Source organism: Bombina bombina, chromosome 2 (assembly GCF_027579735.1).
Source record: "Bombina bombina isolate aBomBom1 chromosome 2, aBomBom1.pri, whole genome shotgun sequence".
Lineage (NCBI taxonomy): Eukaryota > Metazoa > Chordata > Amphibia > Anura > Bombinatoridae > Bombina > Bombina bombina.
Window position 1 is genome coordinate 15,696,811 of NC_069500.1, and position 26,669 is coordinate 15,723,479.

General features: G+C 39.5%; 1 protein-coding gene across 1 annotated transcript in view; it reads right to left on the bottom strand.

Moving 5' to 3' along the window:
- LOC128646843 (sushi domain-containing protein 1) overlaps positions 1–26,669 on the bottom strand; it is a 377,381-nt gene that overhangs the window by 4,805 nt on the left and 345,907 nt on the right. The window contains exon 9 of the mRNA XM_053699643.1: positions 4,371–4,410. Coding sequence (XP_053555618.1) covers positions 4,371–4,410 — 40 coding nt within the window. The remainder of the gene's footprint in view (positions 1–4,370; positions 4,411–26,669) is intronic.

The window sequence follows — 26,669 nt, forward strand, 5'->3', positions numbered from 1 at the left end:
TATAGGGGTCGGCGGTGTTAGGGGCAGCAGATTAGGGGTACATAGGGATAACGTAGGTTGCGGCGGTGTACGGAGCGGCAGATTAGGGGTTAATAATATAATGCAGGGGTCAGCGATAGCGGGGGCGGCAGATTAGGGGTTAATAAGTGTAAGGGTAGGGGTGTTTAGACTCGGGGTACATGTTAGAGTGTTAGGTGCAGACGTAGGAAGTGTTTCCCCATAGGAAACAATGGGGCTGCGTTAGGAGCTGAACGCTGTTTTTTTCAGGTGTTAGGTTTTTTTTCAGCTCAAACAGCCCCATTGTTTCCTATGGGAGAATCGTGCACGTCCGTAAGCAACTCTGGTATCGAGAGTTGCATTTGCGGTAAAAATGCTCTACGCTCCTTTTTTGGAGCCTAACGCAGTATTTTTTTGGACTCTCGATACCAGAGTTAATTTTATGGTGTGGCCAGAAAAAAGCCCGCGTAGCGTTAACAGCCCATCTACCGCCAAACTCCAAATCTAGGCCTTAGAAAATATGAAATGATATAAAACGGGTTCCTTGTAAAAGCAGTTATAAGCTCTTTTAACAGTAATTAATAAAAAAGAAGGAATCAGAAGAGTGAAAAATATACTTGAAATCTGGGATTTTCCTAACAAATTATATATTTCTTGTCAGACTACATGAGATTTATTTGATCTAATAATTATTTTCGTTTTGACAAGAAACTATACCAACAGATCTGAGGTACAGCGATGGGAACTTGCTTTGTAAACCTCATTCTAGCATATTGGGAAAATTAATCAGTTTGGTCCGAACAAACCTATAGAGACAGTTTAAATAACTATAAGCTATATATTGATGATGTTTTCATCATCTGGACCAAAGAACTTTTGTCTCTTGAGAACTTCTTTAATTATTTTAATGATAATAGTTTAGGTCTATTTTTAAGAGTAGCCCTAATAAGGTTTGAGGTTTTTTGGGATTTGGAAATTGTTGATGGGGATTCTTTAAAAAAGCAAAACATGCATATGCTCCATTCTGAAATGAAATTATACATCTTCCCCTGTAGAAACATCAGGGGACTCATAAGCATTAATAGTGTCCTTTATAGTAAGAGTGGAGCTAGATTTGTCTCCCAACACAGTGGACACTGGGCAAATAGATCCCTGATGGAAAGCTACATCTGACACAGACAAGCCTCTGTTATTACACAAAAAGAGAGAAGCGTGAGGGATATGGCTGGATATCACTGACGAGCCCCCCACTAGGCTGAAATGTACTTCTGGGGTTTGCCATGTCTCTTGTTCAGAGAGGGATTTCCTGGTATTTTGGGGCTGGGCTGTACGGTTTAGTTACAACCAGAGTGATATACTGCTGGAAAGTTATTCTCTGTGAAAAGCACATGCTGGGCAAAGAGAGGCTGCTCCTGGGGTTTTTAAGTATCCATAGAACAAGCTATTAAGCTATTGATCATTTCCTTGTTCAGCACTCCTCTTCTTATGTAAGCATCTGCTCTTAGAAGGCATAACAGATATCAGTTCTACCACTGCAGACTGAACACAGGCCTTAAATACAGGGGACAGCTCCTGAGAGCAAGTAGAACTATCCAGTCCGACGGGCTACAGACCCCTGGACCCTATGTGTCATACAAAAATAATTATTTCCCTGGCCCTTAAAGACAGTAGCTCAGCACATGTAGCACATGCATAGGTTAGGGAAGCCACTTGCATTACAGAAAATAAATATTATTATTAGCAGACAATGGGCCATATTTTAAGTGGAGTGCAAAATATTGATTTCGCTAAAGCGATATTTGCACTCTACTTTGTACTACCAGCGTACGCAAATATGCACTGTTATTACAAGTTATGTACAGTGTGAATGTGACCTCACATTCGCATTGCACAGAAGTATTGTGCTCATGAGAGTGTGCTTCAATAGGCTCCAATGGAAGTCTCGTTCTGATGCCGTCAGACACGGCATGAGAACCTAGCGCAGCGAAGGGGGTAAGTAGCGCAGCGATGGCAGCAATTTTAAATATATAGGTATATGCTTATATACATATAAATGTATGTGTTAATATGTTTATAGTAGTAAGTCCAAAGGAAAAAACCCTGAATCCATGATAAATTATAGATTAAAAAGTTTCATTGCTTTATTGGTCCAAAAATAAAAAGCACAAACAATCAACATGGGTGGGTTTGAAAAAATGCCTGACAAGCTTACGCATTTCAGCCATAGCCTTATTCATAGCTCTGTATATACACATATTAACACATTAATATATATATATATATATATATATATATATATATATATATATATATATATATATATATATAAGCTTATACATATTTATTTACATAGAACACACAGTTCCCATAGACTGCAATGTAAAGGCACTTTTCAGTGCCATTTTTTTCTAACACCCCACACCCGAAAACTTTAGCCGCCAAATTTAGCCAAAGTGCAGTTATATATTTTTTTTTTTTTAAAAAGATGCCAAATTTTTTTATTTTATAAAAGGAGGACATTTTTTGGAGGCCGTTTTTGGGCACATTTAAAAAAAAAAATCAGATATCTGACCTCTGGTTAACTTTTTAAGCGCTAATTGCTATGGTGAGCTCGGGGTAGTAAGTGTTTACCACCCCCCTTGAAAGTACACTATGCTGTACATACCTATATATGTTTATTTTACGTTGCATCATTTTTAGAATTGTCTAAGAGGGGACAGTTCTTTAGATTGGGAACAACTCTATTCTAGCTCAATATACTATTAATTTTATTTAATGAAATAAAGTATCTAATCAGACCTCACATTTGTTCTCAAACAATTCTCTGCAGATATAACATTTACCTATACATTACATAACTTTATCCAGCCCTCTAAGTCCTATAGCCAGTTTACCTATGAAAGTAAAAATCTGCACTGAAGTCAAACACCTAATCCTTTTACCAAGCTCTTAACTCAGATGAAATGATCTACAATGATTTTTCAGCACTGCAAGATCTCTCACAGGATTCTAGAAAAGCAGATTTTGATATATTAATCTGAGAAGAGTTCCCTGCATTTCTGTATGTAGATGATAGACGAGCCCCGTGCAATATAGCACTGCATAACATGAGTTCTGCTGCATTTAATATTTGTGCAGTGTATTTTATTTTACTTTACACATTAGATTTTGTCCTTTAAGTTATTTACTTTTAAGCTTTCACTTTCTTTTTGGTATTTTAATGCATTTAGATTCTGTATACAGTAGTGCATTTAGGACTGGGAATTTATAAATTCTTAGTTCACTTTGAAAGTTTCTCTGTAACTGAAAATTAGGATCTAATTAGAATCATAATTTATATATTTCTGTGTATCTATTAGATATTACATTGCACTTTCTATTTCTTCGATGTGTAATAAGTCTAACAGTTTCAGAAAGTGAGAGGGAAAGAAGTTCCCTGGTTGTATGTGAATCTCTCTCACAATTATCTTGATATGTTTAAAGCATTTTGAACCTGCAGGTCTCACTGATTTATCTTGCATGCTGCATGCAGGTGAAATGTACTCAAAATTCAGAATGCACTTATTTATCTAGAGGCAAATACAAGATAAATTGTAGCGAAAATAGTTCAGATTAATTTGTATTTGCTTCAAACTGAGACTTGAGGTTCTGCATTTTTCCAGTGAGCACTATTTCTCTCCAAGCTAGATAATTTCTGATGATTGGGTCCTAAAATGAAAAAGGACAACTAAAATTGTGTATTGATCAAAATGAGACATATAATATTGAGAGATGAGGTTTATTATATCAGTGCAGATGGGATGTAGGAGAGAAAATTGCGGTAAAAACATTTTAGCTTAATTAATCCTGTTGATAGTAAAAAACAAAACAAAAGACAAAAACATTTTCTTTTTTCTTTGTCTCTCCTTTTTATTAAACTGTTTTAACAATATTGAATACATTTAGGGTATTTACCACTTTATCTGGTGTCTAAACAGTTAACTTTATCATAACCCTAAATCCCTTCCATCCATTCTAACCCGGTTTATCCAAAAGCTCTAAGTTTATAGTAAAATAGTAACTTAAAATGTAGTAGCATCTGCCTTATTGGTCTGACATTTGATAGTAAAGGGCGTGTTTATTTACAGTCTAATTCCCTGATCTGAAGCTATACTGAGCAGTTACAAATGAAATGCACCAACATACAAAAGATGAGTTCTGTAACATTTCTCATAACTAGCATTAGATAAGCAGCTGTTTCATCACTAGGGATAGCACAGGTCACTGACACACACAGCTTTCATATGATGTCACACGTCTGATGTCACAAGCTGTGGGTTATGATCACATACCTCAGACATTCTACATTCAGTGAGTCTCCTATAGTGACTTACCTTGAAATGTCTCAAATAAAGTGCAGGATGATTTCTTCACCTACAAAACAAATAGCATATAACATAGTACAGTTTGTATTGAAACTTAATATTCTAAGTACAGTTTTTCCATATTTAGTTTTTTTAATTTTAACCCCTTAAGGACAAGGTCATTTTTCAATTTCCTTCCCTTAAAGGGACAGTCAACCCCAGAATTTTTGTTGTTTGAAAATATAGATAATCCCTTTATTACCCATTCCCCAGTTTTGCATAACCAACACAGTTATAATAATACACTTTTTACCTCTGTGATTACCCTGTATCTAAGCTTCTGCTGACAGCCTCCTGATCACATGACGTTTTATTTATTATCTATTGACTTTCATTTTAGCCAATTAGTGCATTGTCTGCCACAAGCCACGGGCGTGATCACAATATTATCTATATGGCTCACGTAAACTAGCTCTCACCTGCTGTGAACAGCAAATAAAAAAGCATGTGATAAGAGGCGGCCTTCAATGGCTTATATATAAATGAGCCTTTCTAGGTTTAGCTTTCAACTAAGAATACCAAGAAAACAAAGCAAAATTGGTGATAAAAGTAAATTGGAAAGTTGTTTAAAATTACGTGCCCTATTTGAAACATGAAAGTTTTTTTTGGACTTGACTGTCCCTTTAAGGACCAGGGCTATTTTTACATTTCTGTGGTGTTTGTGTTTAGCTGTAATTTTCCTCTTACTCATTTACTGTACCCACACATTATATACTGTTTTTCTTGCCATTAAATGGACTTTCTAAAGATACCATTATTTTTATCATCCTATATAATAAAAGGCCAAGTGTGTGCGATGTGGGCGTGGCATGGGTGGTGCCTGTGCATGATGTGGGCAGGGCCGAGCATGACACGGGCGGAGCCAGATGCCGGGGCCAACTGCCGAGACAGAGCTCTAAAGAGGGGGGATAAAGAGAGGCAGAGAGTGCACAAAAGAGGGGGAGCAAGAGCGCAAAAGAGAGGGGGGAGCGAGAGCGCAAAAGAGAGGGGGGAGCGAGAGCGCAAAAGAGAGGGGGGAGCGAGAGCACAAAAGAGAGGGGGAGCGAGCGCGCAAAAGAAAGGGGGGGAGAGAGCGCGCAAAAGAAAGGGGGGGAGAGAGCGCGCAAAAGAAAGGTGGGAGAGAGCGCGCAAAAGAAAGGGGGAGAGAGCGCGCAAAAGAAAGGGGGGAGAGAGCGCGCAAAAGAAAGGGGGGAGAGAGCGCGCAAAAGAAAGGGGGGAGAGAGCGCACAAAAGAAAGGGGGGAGAGAGAGCGCGCAAAAGAAAGGGGGGAGAGAGCGCGCAAAAGAAAGGGGGGAGAGAGCGCGCAAAAGAGAGGGGGAGAGCGCGCAAAAGAGAGGGGGGAGAGAGCGCGCAAAAGAGAGGTGGGAGAGAGCGCAAAAGAGAGGTGGGAGAGAGCGCAAAAGAGAGGTGGGAGAGAGCGCAAAAGAGAGGTGGGAGAGAGCGCAAAAGAGAGGTGGGAGAGAGCGCAAAAGAGAGGTGGGAGAGAGCAAGAGAGGGGGAGAGAGCGCAAAAGAGAGGGGGAGATAGCGCAAAAGAGAGGGGGAGAGAGCGCAAAAGAGAGGGGGAGAGAGCGCAAAAGAGAGGGGGAGAGAGCGCAAAAGAGAGGGGGAGAGAGAGCACGCAAAAGAGAGGGGAGAGAGAGACAGCAAAAGAGGGGGGGGGGAGACAGCAAAAGAGGGGGAGAGAGACAGCAAAAGAAGGGGAGAGAGAGACAGCAAAATAAAGGGGGGAGAGAGAGCAAAATAGAGGGGGGAGAGAGTGAGCGATCAAAATAGTGGGGGAAGAGTGAGCAAAAGAGGGGAGAAAGAGAGAGCAAATGTGTGATTACCCTGTATCTAAGCTTCTTCTAACAGCCCCCTGATCACATGACGTTTTATTTATTATCTATTGACTTTCATTTTAGCCAATTAGTGCATTGTCTGCCACAAGCCACGGGCGTGATCACAATGATATCTACATGGCTCACGTGAATTAGCTCTCCCCTGCTGTGAACAGCAAATAAAAAAAGCATGTGATAAGAGGCGGCCTTCAAAGGCTTATAAATCATATGAGCCTTTCTAGGTTTAGCTTTCAACTAAGAATACCAAGAAAACAAAGCAAAATTGGTGATAAAAGTAAATTGGAAAGTTGTTTAAAATTACGTGCCCTATTTGAAACATGAAAGGTTTTTTTGGACTTGACTGTCCCTTTAAGGACCAGGGCTATTTTTACATTTCTGCGGTGTTTGTGTTTAGCTGTAATTTTCCTCTTACTCATTTACTGTACCCACACATTATATACTGTTTTTCTTGCCATTAAATGGACTTTCTAAAGATACCATTATTTTCATCATCCTATATAATAAAAGGCCAAGTGTGTTTGTCCGAAGCTGTCATGCGCAGTAGAGACTGCTCGCGAGGACAAACACACCTGGCCTTCCAACTGACATAGAGTCAGCGTGTGGTGTAGTGGGTGTGTCCGGGCGGGTGCGATGTGGGCGTGACATGGGTGGTGCCCGTGCATGATGTGGGCAGGGCCGAGCATGACACGGGCGGGGCTAGTTGCCGAGACAGAGAGCTCTAAAGAGGGGGGATAAAGAGAGGCAGAGAGACAGCAAAAGAGAGGGGGAGAGTGCACAAAAGAGGGGGAGCGAGAGCGCAAAAGAGAAGGGGGAGAGAGCACAAAAGAGAAGGGGGAGAGAGCACAAAAGAGAGGGGGGAGAGAGCACAAAGAGAGGGGGGAGAGAGCACAAAAGAGAGGGGGGAGAAAGCACAAAAGAGAGGGGGGAGAGAGCACAAAAGAGAGGGGGGAGAGAGCACAAAAGAGAGGGGGGAGAGAGCACAAAAGAGAGGGGGGAGAGAGCACAAAGGAAAGGGGGGAGAGAGCACAAAAGAGAGGGGGAGAGAGCACAAAAGAGAGGGGGGAGAGAGCGCAAAAGAGAGGGGGGAGAGAGCGCAAAAGAGAGGGGGGAGAGAGCGCAAAAGAGAGGGGGGAGAGAGCGCAAAAGAGAGGGGGGGAGAGAGCAAAAGAGAGGGGGGAGAGAGTGCAAAAGAGAGGGGGGGAGAGAGCGCAAAAGAGAGGGGGGAGAGAGCGCAAAAGAGAGGGGGGAGAGAGCGCAAAAGAGAGGGGGGGAGTGAGCAAAAGAGAGGGGGAGACAGCAAACGAGAGGGGGGAGAGAGACAGCAAAAGAGAGGGGGAGAGACAGCAAAATAAAGGGGGGGAGAGAGAGCAAAATAGAGGAGGGGGAGAGAGAGAGCAAAATAGAGGAGGGGGAGAGAGAGAGAGATCAAAAGAGTGGGGGAAGAGAGAGAGCAAAATAGAGGAGGGGGAGAGAGAGAGATCAAAAGAGTGGGGGAAGAGAGACAGCAAAAGAAGGGGAGAGAGAGACAGCAAAATAAAGGGGGGAGAGAGAGCAAAAAAGAGGGGGGAGAGAGCAAAATAGAGGGGGGAGAGAGCAAAATAGAGGGGAGGAGAGTCAGCGATCAAAAGAGTGGGGGAAGAGAGTGAGCAAAAGAGAGGGCAAAAAGAGAGAGCAAAAGAGAGGGCAGAAAGAGAGAGCAAAAGAGAGGGGAGAAAGAGAGCAAGGGGTGGGACCACTGTACTGCAAAAAATGGCCGTTTACACGGGCTTTAGGAATAGTATCTTATAATTTTACAATAAAAAATATGTAAAATATGAGGGGTAAAAATGGAAAAATACACACTTTTTCTAACTTTGACCCGCAAAATCTATTGCACATCTACAACCACCAAAAAACACCCATACTAAATAGTTTCTAAATTTTGTCCAGAGTTTAGAAATACCCAATGTTTACATAATCTTTGCTTTTTTTGCAAGTTATAGGGCCATAAATACAAGTAGCACTTTGCTATTTCCAAACCACTTTTTTTCTAAATTAGCGCTAGTTACATTGGAACACTGATATCTATCAGGAATCCCTGAATATCCCTTGACATGTATATATATTTTTTTAGAAGACATCCCAAAGTATTGATCTAGACCCTTTTTGGTATATTTCATGCATTTCACCGCCAAATGCGATTAAATAAAAAAAAAAATCGTTCACTTTTTCACAAACTTTAGGTTTCTCACTGAAATTATTTACAAACAACTTGTGCAATTATGGCATAAATGGTTGTAAATGCTTCTCTGGGATCCCCCTTTATTCATAAATAGCAGACATATATGGCTTTGGAGTTGCTTTCTTGTAATTAGAAGGCACCTAAATGCCGCTGCGCACAACACGTGTATTATGCCCAGCAGTGAAGGGGTTAATTAGGGAGCTTGTAGAGTTAATTTTAGCTTTAGTGTAGTGTAGTAGACAACCCCAAGTATTGATCTAGGCCAGTGATGTGCAGTCACTAGAGGCAGGTGAGGCAGTGCTTCACCTCTCATATGGGCAAAAATATATATTTTTTTATTGGCTTTAAAAAAAAAATTGTAATTTTTTTTCCCCCAGCATTTTTTTTTTCTCACAGCTATATGTTGTGCAATGGAGAGGCACAAGCAGGTCTGCCCACCATTACACAACATGCTGCGCCATCTACTGGATGCAAGTGGTTAAGATCATTGCATGGCTCATTAACTGCTTATTTGAGGCAGTCCTATTTGGGCTGAACCAATCCAGCGAGAGGCATTAGTAAGTGGAACATAGGGTTGGGGCTGGATGTTAAATCATATAAAACAAAACAAAAACGGAAAAAAACAACTTTCATATATTTTGTTGCTGTCCTGTGAACCTGCTAGCTTTGCTAAAGTGAAAAAGAGAGTTCTGTTCTTCCCCTCCTAAGTGCAGTGGAATGTGCCACTGTCACTTCCTGAATCCTTACAGAGCAGGAGAGAGGCACAGAGAGCAGTGTTTCACCCACATCTTATTAAAGTAAGATTTTACTGAAAGGGATTCTGTTAGTGAAAATGATCATTTAATGAATGTGGTTTAGTGTTTTTTTTTACTCTTTTACAGCAGGGTCGTTTTTGTATTTTGTTTACTCAAACTTTACACCCACTAACTTAGCAGCTTGCCTCTGTACTTCACACTAAATTATAGACTAATTTTCTGAACTCTCTGTAGCTCTGCTGTTTTATTACTTTAAAATGCAGTGGTCCCCCCCCCCCCCTTGCGTGTGTGTGTGTGTCTCTCTCTATCTATCCATCTCTCTCCTTATGTGTTGTTCTCCCCCATGGTCTCTTTCTCTCTCTGTCTCTCTTTCTCCCCCTCTGACTCTCATCCCTTATGTAATGAAGGAATCTATAAGCATAATTTGCAGCATTAAAGTAAAAAGTATGTTTTAAACATATTTTAATGGGCATGGATTTCTAGATCTCATAATCAGAGCAAGCATTTTGTTATCTGGCAAGTGTTTCTGTTACAATCCTTTAGACTAAAATCAGATGTTTACTAAGTTGACCAGTTTTCCAAGACACCATTTAAAGGGACATGAAACCCATATGAAACCCATATGCAAATTTAAATAACTTTCCAATTTACATCTAATATCTAATTCTTCATTCTTTTGATGTCCTTTGTTGAAAATCATATCTAAATATGCTCAGTAGCTGCTGATTGGTGGCTGCACATAGATACCTCATGTGATTGGCTCACCCATGTGCATTGCTATTTCTTCAACAAAGGATATCTAAAGAATGAAGGCGTATCCTAGCCACTGCCTCATCAGCCTCTGACGTCACTGCACGTCACTGATCTAGGCCCATTTAGGTATATTTCATGCCACCATTTCACCGCCGAATGTGATCAAATTTAAAAAAACAAAAAAAAAAACATAAATTTTTCACAATTTTAGGTTTCTCACTGAAATTATTTACAAACAGCTTGTGCAATTATGGCACAAATGGTTGTAAATGCTTCTCTGGGATCCCCTTTGTTCAGAAATAGCAGACATTTATGTATTTAGCGTTGCTTTTTGGTAATCAGAAGGCCGCTGAATGCTGCTGCGCATCACACGTGTATTATGTCTAGCAGTGAAGGGGTTAATTAGGGAGCTTGTAGGGTTAATTTTAGCTTTAGTGTAGAGATCAGCCTCCCATCTGACACATCCCACCCCCTGATCCCTCCCAAACAGCTCTCTTCCCCCCCCCACCCCACAATTGTCCTCACCATCTTAAGTACTGGCAGAAAGTCTGCCAGTACTAAAATAAAAGGTATCTTTTTATTTTTTTATTTTTAAAGCATATTTACATATGCTGCTGTGTAGGATCCCCCTTAGCCCCAAACCTCCCTGATCCCCCAACAGCTCTCTAACCCTCCCCCTCTACATTTTTGGGAGCCATCTTGGGTACTGGCAACTGTCTGCCAGTGCCCAGTTTACAAAAATATATATTTTTTTATACTTTTCTGTAGTGTAGCTCCCCCCCAGACTAAACCCCCACCCCCTCCCAGATCACTTATATTGTGAATTTTTTAAAATGTATTTCCCCCTCTCTCCCACTTAATTTACAGAAATTGTTCCATAGTGTAATGGTTCCCACCCGCTCCCTCCCCCAGCTACCTCGCCCACAATCCCACCCACCCACCTCTACCGACAAGAAGCCATCGATGGCCGCCCCACCCACCATCGATGTCCGGTGCAGAGAGGGCCACAGAGTGGCTCTCTCTGCACCGGAGGGGTAAGAAGGGTTCTTACAGGATGCCTCGATATCGAAGCATCACTGCAATAACCGGAAAGTGGCTGGAAGGGATCAGGATCACTTCCAGCTGCTTTAAACCCCTAACATCATACAAGGTACGTCGCTGGTCTTTAAAGGGGTTAAATAAAGGTTGTTTTATAAAACAGATGCTGTGCTGATAGAATACATACTGTCTGCTTTCTAATACCTTTACTTTGTCTCAGAGCAGAATTCTGAGGAAAAATATACTAAAACAACAAAACAAAAAAGTAATTTATAAGCCTAAAATGTACATTGTAATTTCTATTTGGGCCTCTTGTGTGGTCCATATTTAAATATTTTACTGTCTTTATTTCCCTTCTTTTAAGTAAGAATTGTTTATCCCCATGTACTCTAAACGGTTAAATAAGCCAAAATAAAAATGTGCTTGGGTGCAAAATTAAAACTCAGTTGAAGCATTATTGCAATAGACTTCTATAAGCAAAAACGCTTCTATTAAATGTTATTATTTTTTAGTTGCATATGCACATATGCTGTGAGTGCTCTGTCCAACAGTATTTAAACACCACACCTTAGAGAGTCAGTAGTATGATACAAATTAAAGGGACATGAAACTCAACATTTTTTTCTTTCAAGATTCAGACAGTGCATACCATTTTAATGAATCTTCCAATTTACTTCTATTATCAAATTTGCTTCATTCTTATGTTATTCTTTGTTGAAATAGTGCTGCCATCTAGTGCTCCTGCTAATGTATAACATTGTTATAAACTGCTGCCATCTAGTGCTCCTGCTAATGTATAACATTGTTATAAACTGGTGCCATCTAGTGCTCCTGCTAATGTATAACATTGTTATAAAACTGGTGCCATCTAGTGCTCCTGCTAATGTATAACATTGTTATAAAACTGGTGCCATCTAGTGCTCTTGTAAATGTATAACATTATTATAAAACTGGTGCCATCTAGTGCTCCTGCTAATGTATAACATTGTTATCAACTGCTGCCATCTATTGCTCCTGCTAATGTATAACATTGTTATCAACTGATGCTATATAGTGCTCCTGCTAATGTATAACATTGTTTTATAAACTGCTTCTATATAGTGCTCCTGCTAATGTATAACATTGTTATCAACTGCTGCCATCTATTGCTCCTGCTAATGTATAACATTGTTATCAACTGATGCTATATAGTGCTCCTGCTAATGTAAAACATTGTTTTATAAACTGCTTCTATATAGTGCTCTTGCTCATGTATAACATTGTTATAAACTGCTGCCATCTATTGTTCCTGCTAATGTATAACATTGGTATAAACTACTGCCATCTATTGCTCCTGCTAATGTATAACATTGTTATAAACTGCTGCAATCTATTGCTACTGCTAATGTATAACATTGTTATAAACTGCTGCTATATAGTGCTCCTGCTAATGTATAAAATTGTTATAAACTGCTGCAATCTATTGCTCCTGCTAATGTATAACATTGTTATAAACTGCTGCCATCTATTTCTCCTGCTAATGTATAACATTGTTATAAACTGCTGCTATATAGTGCTCCTGCTAATGTATAACTGTTATAAACTGCTGCCATCTTTTGCTCCTGCTAATGTATAACATTGTTATAAACTGCGGCTATGTAGTGCTCCTGCTAATGTATAACATTGTTATAAAACTGCTTCCATCTAGTGCTCTTGCTAATGTATAATATTGTTATAAACTGCTGCCATCTATTGCTCCTGCTAATGTATAACATTGTTATAAACTACTGCCATCTATTGCTCCTGCTAATGTATAACATTGTTATAAACTGCTGCTATATAGTGCTCCTGCTAATGTATAACATTGTTATAAAACTGCTCCATCTACTGCTCTTGTAAATGTATAACATTATTATAAAACTGCTGCCATCTAGTGCTCTTGCTAATGTATAATATTATTATAAAACTGCTGCCATCTAGTGCTCTTGCTAATCTATCACATTATTATAAAATTGCTGCCATCTAGTGCTCCTGCTAATGTACAATATTGTTATAAAACTGCTGCCATATAGTGCTCATGCTAATGTATAATATTGTTATAAAACTGCTGCCATCTAGTGCTCTTGCTAATGTACAATATTGTTATAAAACTGCTGCCATCTAGTGCTCTTGCTAATGTATAACATTGTTATAAACTGCTGCCATCTAGTGTTCTTGCTAATGTATAACATTGTTATAAACTGCTGCCATCTAGTACTCTTGCTAATGTATAACATTATTATAAAACTGCTGCCATCTAGTCCTCTTGCTAATGTATAACATTATTATAAAACTGCTGCCATCTAGTGCTCTTGCTAATGTATAACATTATTATAAAACTGCTGCCATCTAATGCTCTTGCTAATGTATAACATTGTTATAAAACTGCTGCCATCTAGTGCTCTTGCTAATGTATAACATTATTATAAAACTGCTGCCATCTAGTGCTCTTGCTAATGTATAACATTGTTATAAAACTGCTGCCATCTAGTGCTCTTGCTAATGTATAACATTATTATAAAACTACTGCCATCTAGTACTCTTGCTAATGTATAACATTATTATAAAACTGCTGCCATCTAGTACTCTTGCTAATGTATAAAATTGTTATAAAACTGCTGCCCTCTAGTGCTCCTGCTAATGTATAACATTATAAAACTGCTGCCATCTAGTGCTCTTGCTAATGTATAACATTATTATAAAACTGCTGCCATCTAGTACTCTTGCTAGTGTATAACATTGTTATAAAACTGCTGCCATCTAGTACTCTTGCTAAAAGAGAGGGGGGAGAGAGCGCAAAAGAGAGGGGGGGAGTGAGCAAAAGAGAGGGGGAGACAGCAAACGAGAGGGGGGAGAGAGACAGCAAAAGAGAGGGGGAGAGAGAGCAAAATAGAGGGGGGGGAGAGAGAGCAAAATAGAGGAGGGGGAGAGAGAGAGCAAAATAGAGGAGGGGGAGAGAGAGAGAGATCAAAAGAGTGGGGGAAGAGAGAGAGCAAAATAGAGGAGGGGGAGAGAGAGAGATCAAAAGAGTGGGGGGAAGAGAGACAGCAAAAGAAGGGGAGAGAGAGACAGCAAAAGAGAGGGGGGAGGAGAGAGCAAAAAAGAGGGGGGAGAGAGAAAAATAGAGGGGGGAGAGAGCAAAATAGAGGGGAGGAGAGTCAGCGATCAAAAGAGTGGGGGAAGAGAGTGAGCAAAAGAGAGGGCAAAAAGAGAGAGCAAAAGAGAGGGCAGAAAGAGAGAGCAAAAGAGAGGGGAGAAAGAGAGCAAGGGGTGGGACCACTGTACTGCAAAAAATGGCCGTTTACACGGGCTTTAGGAATAGTATCTTATAATTTTACAATAAAAAATATGTAAAATATGAGGGGTAAAAATGGAAAAATACACACTTTTTCTAACTTTGACCCGCAAAATCTATTGCACATCTACAACCACCAAAAAACACCCATACTAAATAGTTTCTAAATATTGTCCAGAGTTTAGAAATACCCAATGTTTACATAATCTTTGCTTTTTTTGCAAGTTATAGGGCCATAAATACAAGTAGCACTTTGCTATTTCCAAACCACTTTTTTTCTAAATTAGCGCTAGTTACATTGGAACACTGATATCTATCAGGAATCCCTGAATATCCCTTGACATGTATATATATTTTTTTAGAAGACATCCCAAAGTATTGATCTAGACCCTTTTTGGTATATTTCATGCATTTCACCGCCAAATGCGATCAAATAAAAAAAAAAAATCGTTCACTTTTTCACAAACTTTAGGTTTCTCACTGAAATTATTTACAAACAACTTGTGCAATTATGGCATAAATGGTTGTAAATGCTTCTCTGGGATCCCCTTTATTCATAAATAGCAGACATATATGGCTTTGGAGTTGCTTTCTTGTAATTAGAAGGCACCTAAATGCCGCTGCGCACAACACGTGTATTATGCCCAGCAGTGAAGGGGTTAATTAGGGAGCTTGTAGAGTTAATTTTAGCTTTAGTGTAGTGTAGTAGACAACCCCAAGTATTGATCTAGGCCCATTTAGGTATATTTCATGCCACCATTTCACCGCCGAATGTGATCAAATTTAAAAAAACAAAAAAAAAACATAAATTTTTCACAATTTTAGGTTTCTCACTGAAATTATTTACAAACAGCTTGTGCAATTATGGCACAAATGGTTGTAAATGCTTCTCTGGGATCCCCTTTGTTCAGAAATAGCAGACATTTATGTATTTAGCGTTGCTTTTTGGTAATCAGAAGGCCGCTGAATGCTGCTGCGCATCACACGTGTATTATGTCTAGCAGTGAAGGGGTTAATTAGGGAGCTTGTAGGGTTAATTTTAGCTTTAGTGTAGAGATCAGCCTCCCATCTGACACATCCCACCCCCTGATCCCTCCCAAACAGCTCTCTTCCCCCCCCACCCCACAATTGTCCTCACCATCTTAAGTACTGGCAGAAAGTCTGCCAGTACTAAAATAAAAGGTATCTTTTTATTTTTTTATTTTTTAAAGCATATTTACATATGCTGCTGTGTAGGATCCCCCTTAGCCCCAAACCTCCCTGATCCCCCAACAGCTCTCTAACCCTCCCCCTCTACATTTTTGGGAGCCATCTTGGGTACTGGCAACTGTCTGCCAGTGCCCAGTTTACAAAAATATATATTTTTTTATACTTTTCTGTAGTGTAGCTCCCCCCCCAGACTAAACCCCCACCCCCTCCCAGATCACTTATATTGTGAATTTTTTAAAATGTATTTCCCCCTCTCTCCCACTTAATTTACAGAAATTGTTCCATAGTGTAATGGTTCCCACCCGCTCCCTCCCCAGCTACCTCGCCCACAATCCCACCCACCCACCTCTACCGACAAGAAGCCATCGATGGCCGCCCACCCACCATCGATGTCCGGTGCAGAGAGGGCCACAGAGTGGCTCTCTCTGCACCGGAGGGGTAAGAAGGGTTCTTACAGGATGCCTCGATATCGAAGCATCACTGCAATAACCGGAAAGTGGCTGGAAGGGATCAGGATCACTTCCAGCTGCTTTAAACCCCTAACATCATACAAGGTACGTCGCTGGTCTTTAAAGGGGTTAAATAAAGGTTGTTTTATAAAACAGATGCTGTGCTGATAGAATACATACTGTCTGCTTTCTAATACCTTTACTTTGTCTCAGAGCAGAATTCTGAGGAAAAATATACTAAAACAACAAAACAAAAAAGTAATTTATAAGCCTAAAATGTACATTGTAATTTCTATTTGGGCCTCTTGTGTGGTCCATATTTAAATATTTTACTGTCTTTATTTCCCTTCTTTTAAGTAAGAATTGTTTATCCCCATGTACTCTAAACGGTTAAATAAGCCAAAATAAAAATGTGCTTGGGTGCAAAATTAAAACTCAGTTGAAGCATTATTGCAATAGACTTCTATAAGCAAAAACGCTTCTATTAAATGTTATTATTTTTTAGTTGCATATGCACATATGCTGTGAGTGCTCTGTCCAACAGTATTTAAACACCACACCTTAGAGAGTCAGTAGTATGATACAAATTAAAGGGACATGAAACTCAACATTTTTTTCTTTCAAGATTCAGACAGTGCATACCATTTTAATGAATCTTCCAATTTACTTCTATTATCAAATTTGCTTCATTCTTATGTTATTCTTTGTTGAAATAGTGCTGCCATCTAGTGCTCCTGCTAATGTATAACATTGTTATAAACTGCTGCCATCTAGTGCTCCTGCTAATGTATAACATTGTTATAAACTGGTGCCATCTAGTGCTCCTGCTAATGTATAACATTGTTATAAAACTGGTGCCATCTAGTGCTCCTGCTAATGTATAACATTATTATAAAACTGCTGCCATCTAGTGCTCTTGCTAATGTATAACATTGTTATAAAACTGCTGCCATCTAGTGCTCTTGCTAATGTATAACATTATTATAAAACTACTGCCATCTAGTACTCTTGCTAATGTATAACATTATTATAAAACTGCTGCCATCTAATGCTCTTGCTAATGTATAACATTGTTATAAAACTGCTGCCATCTAGTGCTCTTGCTAATGTATAACATTATTATAAAACTGCTGCCATCTAGTGCTCTTGCTAATGTATAACATTGTTATAAAACTGCTGCCATCTAGTGCTCTTGCTAATGTATAACATTATTATAAAACTACTGCCATCTAGTACTCTTGCTAATGTATAACATTATTATAAAACTGCTGCCATCTAGTACTCTTGCTAATGTATAAAATTGTTATAAAACTGCTGCCCTCTAGTGCTCCTGCTAATGTATAACATTATAAAACTGCTGCCATCTAGTGCTCTTGCTAATGTATAACATTATTATAAAACTGCTGCCATCTAGTACTCTTGCTAGTGTATAACATTGTTATAAAACTGCTGCCATCTAGTACTCTTGCTAAAAGAGAGGGGGGAGAGAGCGCAAAAGAGAGGGGGGGAGTGAGCAAAAGAGAGGGGGAGACAGCAAACGAGAGGGGGGGAGAGAGACAGCAAAAGAGAGGGGGAGAGACAGCAAAATAAAGGGGGGGAGAGAGAGCAAAATAGAGGAGGGGGAGAGAGAGAGCAAAATAGAGGAGGGGGAGAGAGAGAGAGATCAAAAGAGTGGGGGAAGAGAGAGAGCAAAATAGAGGAGGGGGAGAGAGAGAGATCAAAAGAGTGGGGGAAGAGAGACAGCAAAAGAAGGGGAGAGAGAGACAGCAAAATAAAGGGGGGAGAGAGAGCAAAAAAGAGGGGGGAGAGAGCAAAATAGAGGGGGGAGAGAGCAAAATAGAGGGGAGGAGAGTCAGCGATCAAAAGAGTGGGGGAAGAGAGTGAGCAAAAGAGAGGGCAAAAAGAGAGAGCAAAAGAGAGGGCAGAAAGAGAGAGCAAAAGAGAGGGGAGAAAGAGAGCAAGGGGTGGGACCACTGTACTGCAAAAAATGGCCGTTTACACGGGCTTTAGGAATAGTATCTTATAATTTTACAATAAAAAATATGTAAAATATGAGGGGTAAAAATGGAAAAATACACACTTTTTCTAACTTTGACCCGCAAAATCTATTGCACATCTACAACCACCAAAAAACACCCATACTAAATAGTTTCTAAATATTGTCCAGAGTTTAGAAATACCCAATGTTTACATAATCTTTGCTTTTTTTGCAAGTTATAGGGCCATAAATACAAGTAGCACTTTGCTATTTCCAAACCACTTTTTTTCTAAATTAGCGCTAGTTACATTGGAACACTGATATCTATCAGGAATCCCTGAATATCCCTTGACATGTATATATATTTTTTTAGAAGACATCCCAAAGTATTGATCTAGACCCTTTTTGGTATATTTCATGCATTTCACCGCCAAATGCGATCAAATAAAAAAAAAAATCGTTCACTTTTTCACAAACTTTAGGTTTCTCACTGAAATTATTTACAAACAACTTGTGCAATTATGGCATAAATGGTTGTAAATGCTTCTCTGGGATCCCCTTTATTCATAAATAGCAGACATATATGGCTTTGGAGTTGCTTTCTTGTAATTAGAAGGCACCTAAATGCCGCTGCGCACAACACGTGTATTATGCCCAGCAGTGAAGGGGTTAATTAGGGAGCTTGTAGAGTTAATTTTAGCTTTAGTGTAGTGTAGTAGACAACCCCAAGTATTGATCTAGGCCCATTTAGGTATATTTCATGCCACCATTTCACCGCCGAATGTGATCAAATTTAAAAAAACAAAAAAAAAAACATAAATTTTTCACAATTTTAGGTTTCTCACTGAAATTATTTACAAACAGCTTGTGCAATTATGGCACAAATGGTTGTAAATGCTTCTCTGGGATCCCCTTTGTTCAGAAATAGCAGACATTTATGTATTTAGCGTTGCTTTTTGGTAATCAGAAGGCCGCTGAATGCTGCTGCGCATCACACGTGTATTATGTCTAGCAGTGAAGGGGTTAATTAGGGAGCTTGTAGGGTTAATTTTAGCTTTAGTGTAGAGATCAGCCTCCCATCTGACACATCCCACCCCCTGATCCCTCCCAAACAGCTCTCTTCCCCCCCCCACCCCACAATTGTCCTCACCATCTTAAGTACTGGCAGAAAGTCTGCCAGTACTAAAATAAAAGGTATCTTTTTATTTTTTTATTTTTAAAGCATATTTACATATGCTGCTGTGTAGGATCCCCCTTAGCCCCAAACCTCCCTGATCCCCCAACAGCTCTCTAACCCTCCCCCTCTACATTTTTGGGAGCCATCTTGGGTACTGGCAACTGTCTGCCAGTGCCCAGTTTACAAAAATATATATTTTTTTATACTTTTCTGTAGTGTAGCTCCCCCCCAGACTAAACCCCCACCCCCTCCCAGATCACTTATATTGTGAATTTTTTAAAATGTATTTCCCCCTCTCTCCCACTTAATTTACAGAAATTGTTCCATAGTGTAATGGTTCCCACCCGCTCCCTCCCCCAGCTACCTCGCCCACAATCCCACCCACCCACCTCTACCGACAAGAAGCCATCGATGGCCGCCCACCCACCATCGATGTCCGGTGCAGAGAGGGCCACAGAGTGGCTCTCTCTGCACCGGAGGGGTAAGAAGGGTTCTTACAGGATGCCTCGATATCGAAGCATCACTGCAATAACCGGAAAGTGGCTGGAAGGGATCAGGATCACTTCCAGCTGCTTTAAACCCCTAACATCATACAAGGTACGTCGCTGGTCTTTAAAGGGGTTAAATAAAGGTTGTTTTATAAAACAGATGCTGTGCTGATAGAATACATACTGTCTGCTTTCTAATACCTTTACTTTGTCTCAGAGCAGAATTCTGAGGAAAAATATACTAAAACAACAAAACAAAAAAGTAATTTATAAGCCTAAAATGTACATTGTAATTTCTATTTGGGCCTCTTGTGTGGTCCATATTTAAATATTTTACTGTCTTTATTTCCCTTCTTTTAAGTAAGAATTGTTTATCCCCATGTACTCTAAACGGTTAAATAAGCCAAAATAAAAATGTGCTTGGGTGCAAAATTAAAACTCAGTTGAAGCATTATTGCAATAGACTTCTATAAGCAAAAACGCTTCTATTAAATGTTATTATTTTTTAGTTGCATATGCACATATGCTGTGAGTGCTCTGTCCAACAGTATTTAAACACCACACCTTAGAGAGTCAGTAGTATGATACAAATTAAAGGGACATGAAACTCAACATTTTTTTCTTTCAAGATTCAGACAGTGCATACCATTTTAATGAATCTTCCAATTTACTTCTATTATCAAATTTGCTTCATTCTTATGTTATTCTTTGTTGAAATAGTGCTGCCATCTAGTGCTCCTGCTAATGTATAACATTGTTATAAACTGCTGCCATCTAGTGCTCCTGCTAATGTATAACATTGTTATAAACTGGTGCCATCTAGTGCTCCTGCTAATGTATAACATTGTTATAAAACTGGTGCCATCTAGTGCTCCTGCTAATGTATAACATTATTATAAAACTGCTGCCATCTAGTGCTCTTGCTAATGTATAACATTGTTATAAAACTGCTGCCATCTAGTGCTCTTGCTAATGTATAACATTATTATAAAACTACTGCCATCTAGTACTCTTGCTAATGTATAACATTATTATAAAACTGCTGCCATCTAATGCTCTTGCTAATGTATAACATTGTTATAAAACTGCTGCCATCTAGTGCTCTTGCTAATGTATAACATTATTATAAAACTGCTGCCATCTAGTGCTCTTGCTAATGTATAACATTGTTATAAAACTGCTGCCATCTAGTGCTCTTGCTAATGTATAACATTATTATAAAACTACTGCCATCTAGTACTCTTGCTAATGTATAACATTATTATAAAACTGCTGCCATCTAGTACTCTTGCTAATGTATAAAATTGTTATAAAACTGCTGCCCTCTAGTGCTCCTGCTAATGTATAACATTATAAAACTGCTGCCATCTAGTGCTCTTGCTAATGTATAACATTATTATAAAACTGCTGCCATCTAGTACTCTTGCTAGTGTATAACATTGTTATAAAACTGCTGCCATCTAGTACTCTTGCTAAAAGAGAGGGGGGAGAGAGCGCAAAAAGAGAGGGGGGGAGTGAGCAAAAGAGAGGGGGAGACAGCAAACGAGAGGGGGGAGAGAGACAGCAAAAGAGAGGGGGAGAGACAGCAAAATAAAGGGGGGGAGAGAGAGCAAAATAGAGGAGGGGGAGAGAGAGAGCAAAATAGAGGAGGGGGAGAGAGAGAGAGATCAAAAGAGTGGGGGAAGAGAGAGAGCAAAATAGAGGAGGGGGAGAGAGAGAGATCAAAAGAGTGGGGGAAGAGAGACAGCAAAAGAAGGGGAGAGAGAGACAGCAAAATAAAGGGGGGAGAGAGAGCAAAAAAGAGGGGGGAGAGAGCAAAATAGAGGGGGGGAGAGAGCAAAATAGAGGGGAGGAGAGTCAGCGATCAAAAGAGTGGGGGAAGAGAGTGAGCAAAAGAGAGGGCAAAAAGAGAGAGCAAAAGAGAGGGCAGAAAGAGAGAGCAAAAGAGAGGGGAGAAAGAGAGCAAGGGGTGGGACCACTGTACTGCAAAAAATGGCCGTTTACACGGGCTTTAGGAATAGTATCTTATAATTTTACAATAAAAAATATGTAAAATATGAGGGGTAAAAATGGAAAAAATACACACTTTTTCTAACTTTGACCCGCAAAATCTATTGCACATCTACAACCACCAAAAAACACCCATACTAAATAGTTTCTAAATATTGTCCAGAGTTTAGAAATACCCAATGTTTACATAATCTTTGCTTTTTTTGCAAGTTATAGGGCCATAAATACAAGTAGCACTTTGCTATTTCCAAACCACTTTTTTTCTAAATTAGCGCTAGTTACATTGGAACACTGATATCTATCAGGAATCCCTGAATATCCCTTGACATGTATATATATTTTTTTAGAAGACATCCCAAAGTATTGATCTAGACCCTTTTTGGTATATTTCATGCATTTCACCGCCAAATGCGATCAAATAAAAAAAAAAATCGTTCACTTTTTCACAAACTTTAGGTTTCTCACTGAAATTATTTACAAACAACTTGTGCAATTATGGCATAAATGGTTGTAAATGCTTCTCTGGGATCCCCTTTATTCATAAATAGCAGACATATATGGCTTTGGAGTTGCTTTCTTGTAATTAGAAGGCACCTAAATGCCGCTGCGCACAACACGTGTATTATGCCCAGCAGTGAAGGGGTTAATTAGGGAGCTTGTAGAGTTAATTTTAGCTTTAGTGTAGTGTAGTAGACAACCCCAAGTATTGATCTAGGCCCATTTAGGTATATTTCATGCCACCATTTCACCGCCGAATGTGATCAAATTTAAAAAAACAAAAAAAAAACATAAATTTTTCACAATTTTAGGTTTCTCACTGAAATTATTTACAAACAGCTTGTGCAATTATGGCACAAATGGTTGTAAATGCTTCTCTGGGATCCCCTTTGTTCAGAAATAGCAGACATTTATGTATTTAGCGTTGCTTTTTGGTAATCAGAAGGCCGCTGAATGCTGCTGCGCATCACACGTGTATTATGTCTAGCAGTGAAGGGGTTAATTAGGGAGCTTGTAGGGTTAATTTTAGCTTTAGTGTAGAGATCAGCCTCCCATCTGACACATCCCACCCCCTGATCCCTCCCAAACAGCTCTCTTCCCCCCCCCACCCCACAATTGTCCTCACCATCTTAAGTACTGGCAGAAAGTCTGCCAGTACTAAAATAAAAGGTATCTTTTTATTTTTTTATTTTTAAAGCATATTTACATATGCTGCTGTGTAGGATCCCCCTTAGCCCCAAACCTCCCTGATCCCCCAACAGCTCTCTAACCCTCCCCCTCTACATTTTTGGGAGCCATCTTGGGTACTGGCAACTGTCTGCCAGTGCCCAGTTTACAAAAATATATATTTTTTTATACTTTTCTGTAGTGTAGCTCCCCCCCCAGACTAAACCCCCACCCCCTCCCAGATCACTTATATTGTGAATTTTTTAAAATGTATTTCCCCCTCTCTCCCACTTAATTTACAGAAATTGTTCCATAGTGTAATGGTTCCCACCCGCTCCCTCCCCCAGCTACCTCGCCCACAATCCCACCCACCCACCTCTACCGACAAGAAGCCATCGATGGCCGCCCACCCACCATCGATGTCCGGTGCAGAGAGGGCCACAGAGTGGCTCTCTCTGCACCGGAGGGGTAAGAAGGGTTCTTACAGGATGCCTCGATATCGAAGCATCACTGCAATAACCGGAAAGTGGCTGGAAGGGATCAGGATCACTTCCAGCTGCTTTAAACCCCTAACATCATACAAGGTACGTCGCTGGTCTTTAAAGGGGTTAAATAAAGGTTGTTTTATAAAACAGATGCTGTGCTGATAGAATACATACTGTCTGCTTTCTAATACCTTTACTTTGTCTCAGAGCAGAATTCTGAGGAAAAATATACTAAAACAACAAAACAAAAAAGTAATTTATAAGCCTAAAATGTACATTGTAATTTCTATTTGGGCCTCTTGTGTGGTCCATATTTAAATATTTTACTGTCTTTATTTCCCTTCTTTTAAGTAAGAATTGTTTATCCCCATGTACTCTAAACGGTTAAATAAGCCAAAATAAAAATGTGCTTGGGTGCAAAATTAAAACTCAGTTGAAGCATTATTGCAATAGACTTCTATAAGCAAAAACGCTTCTATTAAATGTTATTATTTTTTAGTTGCATATGCACATATGCTGTGAGTGCTCTGTCCAACAGTATTTAAACACCACACCTTAGAGAGTCAGTAGTATGATACAAATTAAAGGGACATGAAACTCAACATTTTTTTCTTTCAAGATTCAGACAGTGCATACCATTTTAATGAATCTTCCAATTTACTTCTATTATCAAATTTGCTTCATTCTTATGTTATTCTTTGTTGAAATAGTGCTGCCATCTAGTGCTCCTGCTAATGTATAACATTGTTATAAACTGCTGCCATCTAGTGCTCCTGCTAATGTATAACATTGTTATAAACTGGTGCCATCTAGTGCTCCTGCTAATGTATAACATTGTTATAAAACTGGTGCCATCTAGTGCTCCTGCTAATGTATAACATTATTATAAAACTGCTGCCATCTAGTGCTCTTGCTAATGTATAACATTGTTATAAAACTGCTGCCATCTAGTGCTCTTGCTAATGTATAACATTATTATAAAACTACTGCCATCTAGTGCTCTTGCTAATGTATAACATTATTATAAAACTGCTGCCATCTAATGCTCTTGCTAATGTATAACATTGTTATAAAACTGCTGCCATCTAGTGCTCTTGCTAATGTATAACATTGTTATAAAACTGCTGCCATCTAGTGCTCTTGCTAATGTATAACATTGTTATAAAACTGCTGCCATCTAGTGCTCTTGCTAATGTATAACATTATTATAAAACTACTGCCATCTAGTACTCTTGCTAATGTATAACATTATTATAAAACTGCTGCCATCTAGTACTCTTGCTAATGTATAAAATTGTTATAAAACTGCTGCCCTCTAGTGCTCCTGCTAATGTATAACATTATAAAACTGCTGCCATCTAGTGCTCTTGCTAATGTATAACATTATTATAAAACTGCTGCCATCTAGTACTCTTGCTAGTGTATAACATTGTTATAAAACTGCTGCCATCTAGTACTCTTGCTAAAAGAGAGGGGGGAGAGAGCGCAAAAGAGAGGGGGGGAGTGAGCAAAAGAGAGGGGGAGACAGCAAACGAGAGGGGGGAGAGAGACAGCAAAAGAGAGGGGGAGAGACAGCAAAATAAAGGGGGGGAGAGAGAGCAAAATAGAGGAGGGGGAGAGAGAGAGCAAAATAGAGGAGGGGGAGAGAGAGAGAGATCAAAAGAGTGGGGGAAGAGAGAGAGCAAAATAGAGGAGGGGGAGAGAGAGAGATCAAAAGAGTGGGGGAAGAGAGACAGCAAAAGAAGGGGAGAGAGAGACAGCAAAATAAAGGGGGGAGAGAGAGCAAAAAAGAGGGGGGGAGAGAGCAAAATAGAGGGGGGAGAGAGCAAAATAGAGGGGAGGAGAGTCAGCGATCAAAAGAGTGGGGGAAGAGAGTGAGCAAAAGAGAGGGCAAAAAGAGAGAGCAAAAGAGAGGGCAGAAAGAGAGAGCAAAAGAGAGGGGAGAAAGAGAGCAAGGGGTGGGACCACTGTACTGCAAAAAATGGCCGTTTACACGGGCTTTAGGAATAGTATCTTATAATTTTACAATAAAAAATATGTAAAATATGAGGGGTAAAAATGGAAAAATACACACTTTTTCTAACTTTGACCCGCAAAATCTATTGCACATCTACAACCACCAAAAAACACCCATACTAAATAGTTTCTAAATATTGTCCAGAGTTTAGAAATACCCAATGTTTACATAATCTTTGCTTTTTTTTGCAAGTTATAGGGCCATAAATACAAGTAGCACTTTGCTATTTCCAAACCACTTTTTTTCTAAATTAGCGCTAGTTACATTGGAACACTGATATCTATCAGGAATCCCTGAATATCCCTTGACATGTATATATATTTTTTTAGAAGACATCCCAAAGTATTGATCTAGACCCTTTTTGGTATATTTCATGCATTTCACCGCCAAATGCGATCAAATAAAAAAAAAAATCGTTCACTTTTTCACAAACTTTAGGTTTCTCACTGAAATTATTTACAAACAACTTGTGCAATTATGGCATAAATGGTTGTAAATGCTTCTCTGGGATCCCCTTTATTCATAAATAGCAGACATATATGGCTTTGGAGTTGCTTTCTTGTAATTAGAAGGCACCTAAATGCCGCTGCGCACAACACGTGTATTATGCCCAGCAGTGAAGGGGTTAATTAGGGAGCTTGTAGAGTTAATTTTAGCTTTAGTGTAGTGTAGTAGACAACCCCAAGTATTGATCTAGGCCCATTTAGGTATATTTCATGCCACCATTTCACCGCCGAATGTGATCAAATTTAAAAAAACAAAAAAAAAACATAAATTTTTCACAATTTTAGGTTTCTCACTGAAATTATTTACAAACAGCTTGTGCAATTATGGCACAAATGGTTGTAAATGCTTCTCTGGGATCCCCTTTGTTCAGAAATAGCAGACATTTATGTATTTAGCGTTGCTTTTTGGTAATCAGAAGGCCGCTGAATGCTGCTGCGCATCACACGTGTATTATGTCTAGCAGTGAAGGGGTTAATTAGGGAGCTTGTAGGGTTAATTTTAGCTTTAGTGTAGAGATCAGCCTCCCATCTGACACATCCCACCCCCTGATCCCTCCCAAACAGCTCTCTTCCCCCCCCCACCCCACAATTGTCCTCACCATCTTAAGTACTGGCAGAAAGTCTGCCAGTACTAAAATAAAAGGTATCTTTTTATTTTTTTATTTTTAAAGCATATTTACATATGCTGCTGTGTAGGATCCCCCTTAGCCCCAAACCTCCCTGATCCCCCAACAGCTCTCTAACCCTCCCCCTCTACATTTTTGGGAGCCATCTTGGGTACTGGCAACTGTCTGCCAGTGCCCAGTTTACAAAAATATATATTTTTTTATACTTTTCTGTAGTGTAGCTCCCCCCCAGACTAAACC